The sequence below is a fragment of the Rutidosis leptorrhynchoides genome, chromosome 1, assembly GCF_046630445.1.
Source record: "Rutidosis leptorrhynchoides isolate AG116_Rl617_1_P2 chromosome 1, CSIRO_AGI_Rlap_v1, whole genome shotgun sequence".
Lineage (NCBI taxonomy): Eukaryota > Viridiplantae > Streptophyta > Magnoliopsida > Asterales > Asteraceae > Rutidosis > Rutidosis leptorrhynchoides.
The window spans coordinates 386,900,251-386,903,767 of record NC_092333.1 but is presented as its reverse complement, the minus strand read 5'-3'; the positions used below and the strand labels follow the sequence as shown (position 1 = coordinate 386,903,767).

Genomic DNA, 3,517 nt, shown 5'->3' with positions numbered 1-3,517 from the left:
TAAATAATAAGTATATTTTTTTGGGTAAGGAGGATCACCCGGTGAATATTATAAATATGCCAAACAATTACATAAGGAGTTCAACACTACACGAGTAAGCTATGTAGTCTAAAAACAAGCCAAAACAACCAAAACTAGCAAAAGCTAGAGACAACCAACATGGGCTGCAACCCAAAAAACAACAAGCCAAACCTAACATGAACAAGATGATCATACAATCTGCCATTTAGACCTTAGCTTCCGCACCATCTCCGAGTCCTTGAAATTCAAAGACATTAACTTCATGCGAACCGTAGAAAAAATAGTTTTGAACACTTGATCTTCCGAACGCACTTTACCTTGAAAGTATATGTTATTCCTTTCCTGCCATATGAAATAAACCGAGGCAGCAAAAACCAACTTTGCCACAATAACTCTCGCCACGCGACGATGAGCAACAGGCTCAATAAATGAAAGAAAGCTGCTCCAATTATGCGTTGGAATATGAACTAGACACAAACCTTTGATGCGACCCCAAATCTGCGATGCAAAAGGACATTCAAAGAAAAGATGAGTCTGCGAGTCCGGCTGTCTCTTATACAGCAAGCACACCAAACCTGAATCTGCTTCTTGCGGTCGTTTATCCCAAGGTTTAAGATGATCGTGCGTTTTTAGTTTCTCCTTAACAAGAAGCCAAATAACAAACGCATGACGTGGAATACATTGAGGGAACCAAACTGAGTTGTACCAGCTAACAACAGGAGCATGAGGCCTCAACGAATTCCAAGCAGCACTAACCGAAAATTAATGAGATCGCCTTCAGTATCTCTCCATCGAACACTATCATGCTTAGATTTATCTAGAACAGCAATATTAGCGAGCATAGGGTATTTCGAATACCAAGATTGAGGCCATGACCATGAATTATTGGAAAGTAAAGAAGAAACAGTAGCATTACCATTATAACCAGCTCTTCTGATATCTCGGGAATCAATAACGCTCGCCAAAGGACCATAATCATTCCAGGAATCATGCCAAGCCGAAGTATCATTACCATCTCCAACCATATAAATAATAAATTGACGAATGGTATATCTTATATCTAAAATCTTCCTCCAACCCCAACTGGAATTCGAAGTTACATCAACCTCCCAAAAATTCATCAAACGCAAACGATAAGAATGAATCCATCTAACCCAAAGCAACTTTTTATGAGTGATCAGATTCCAAACATGAGTTGACATTAGAGCCATATTCCAATACTTCAAGCTCCTAATCCCAAGGCCACCTTCCGATTTGGGAAGACAGACTTCAGACCACTTAACTTTAGCTTTTCCACGGGCTAGGGGTGTAGTGACCCGAACTTTTCCATGTTTATATATATATTAATTGAGATTTATATTTACATGATTAAATGTTTCCAACATGTTAAGCAATCAAACTTGTTAAGACTTGATTAATTGAAATATGTTTCATATAGACAATTGACCACCCAAGTTGACCGGCGATTCACGAACGTTAAAACTTGTAAAAACGACATGACGGTATATATATGGATATACATATGGTTAACATGAGATTATGATAAGTAAGTATCTCCATAAGTATATTAACAATGAGTTATATACATATAAACAAGACTACTAACTTAAGGATTTCGAAACGAGACATATATGTAACGATTATCGTTGTAACGACATTTAAATGTATATATATCATATTAAGATATATTAATATATCATAATATCATGATAATATAATAATTTAACATCTCATTAGATATAATAAACAATGGGTTAACAACATTAATTGAGATCGTTAACTTAAAGGTTTCAAAACAACACTTACATGTAATGACTAACGATGACTTAACGACTCAGTTAAAATGTATATACATGTAGTGTATTTATATGTATTAAAATACTTTTGGAAGACTTCAAGACATATATCAAAACACTCATACTTAACGAAAATGGTTACAGTTACTTTTCCATTCTTTTCTTTCATCAAGAATTCTAGTCGTATTCTTACCCGTATTATACACAGCTTCAAAACGTACTTACTATGAGTATATACCAATAGGAACTAGCATGGGATTCCACTCTTGATTGTGTCATGTATTACTAATCAATTTTAACTTCTACCATGAGCTAGTCAACTAACTAGAACTCCTTTTAACCCCACTCACCACTCACCAATTACCACTCATCATTCACTCCATTTCACTTCCAATTCTCTTTCTAATTCTCTCTCAACACACACATACACTATTATGAACGTATTTTTCCAGTAGTTAATCATCATCTTCATCAAAAATCACTTCAAGAATCAAGATATAATCATCATAGGAAGAACACTTCAAGAACACTTCAAAAATCCCTTCAAGTTTACTAACTTACTTCCAAGCTTTCTAATCCATTCCAAGTAATCATCTAAGATCAAGAAACCTTTGTTATATACAGTAGGTTATCTTTCTTATTCAAGGTAATATTCATATTCAAACTTTGATTCAATTTCTATAACTATAAACTATCTTAATTCGAGTAAAAATCTTACTTGAACTTGTTTTTGTGTCATGATCCTACTTCAAGAACTTTCAAGCCATCCAAGATCCTTTGAAGCTAGATCATTTCTTGTCACTTCCAGTAGGTTTACCTACTAAACTTGAGGTAGTAATGATGTTCATAACATCATTCAATTCATATATATAAAACTATCTTATTCGAAGGTTTAAACTCGTAATCACTAGAACATAGTTTAGTTAATTTTAAACTTGTTCGCAAACAAAAGTTAATCCTTCTAACTTGACTTTTAAAATTAACTACACACATGTTCTATATCTATATTATATGCTAACTTAATGATTTAAAACCTGGAAACACGAAAAACACCGTAAAACCGGATTTACGCCGTCGTAGTAACACCGCGGGCTGTTTTGGGTTAGTTAATTAAAAACTATGATAAACTTTGATTTAAAAGTTGTTATTCTGAGAAAATGATTTTTATTATGAACATGAAACTATATCCAAAAATTATGGTTAAACTCAAAGTGGAAGTATGTTTTCTAAAATGGTCATCTAGACGTCGTTCTTTCGACTGAAATGACTACCTTTACAAAAACGACTTGTAACTTATTTTTCCGACTATAAACCTATACTTTTCTATTTAGATTCATAAAATATAGTTCAATATGAAACCATAGCAATTTGATTCACTCAAAACGGATTTAAAATAAAGAAGTTATGGGTAAAACAAGGTTGGATAATTTTTCTCATTTTAGCTACGTGAAAATTGGTAACAAATCTATTCCAACCATAACTTAATCAACTTGTATTGTATATTATGTAATCTTGAGATACCATAGACACGTATACAATGTTTCGACCTATCATGTCGACACATCTATATATATTTCGGAACAACCATAGACACTCTATATGTGAATGTTGGAGTTAGCTATACAGGGTTGAGGTTGATTCCAAAATATATATAGTTTGAGTTGTGATCAATACTGAGATACGTATACACTGGGTCGTGG

At 33.6% G+C, this 3,517-nt stretch overlaps 1 protein-coding gene across 1 annotated transcript; it reads right to left on the bottom strand.

Annotated features, from left to right (window-relative positions):
• Nucleotides 1-210: 210 nt before the first annotated feature.
• LOC139900892 (uncharacterized) lies at nucleotides 211-1,232 on the bottom strand. The gene is made up of 2 exons (XM_071883643.1): nucleotides 778-1,232; nucleotides 211-730 (listed from the first exon to the last, which is right to left on the bottom strand). Exons 1-2 carry the CDS (start codon nucleotides 1,230-1,232, stop codon nucleotides 211-213), a joined length of 975 nt encoding a protein of 324 aa, XP_071739744.1.
• Nucleotides 1,233-3,517: the final 2,285 nt, after the last annotated feature.

Coding starts and splice junctions, on each gene's coding strand:
- LOC139900892 (XM_071883643.1), bottom strand. CDS start 1,232: ATGGCTCTAATGTCAACTCATGTTTGGAATCTGATCACTCATAAAAAG. Junction 731..777: donor GGCGATCTCATTAATTTTCG/GTTAGTGCTGCT, acceptor TCCTGTTGTTAG/CTGGTACAACTCAGTTTGGT.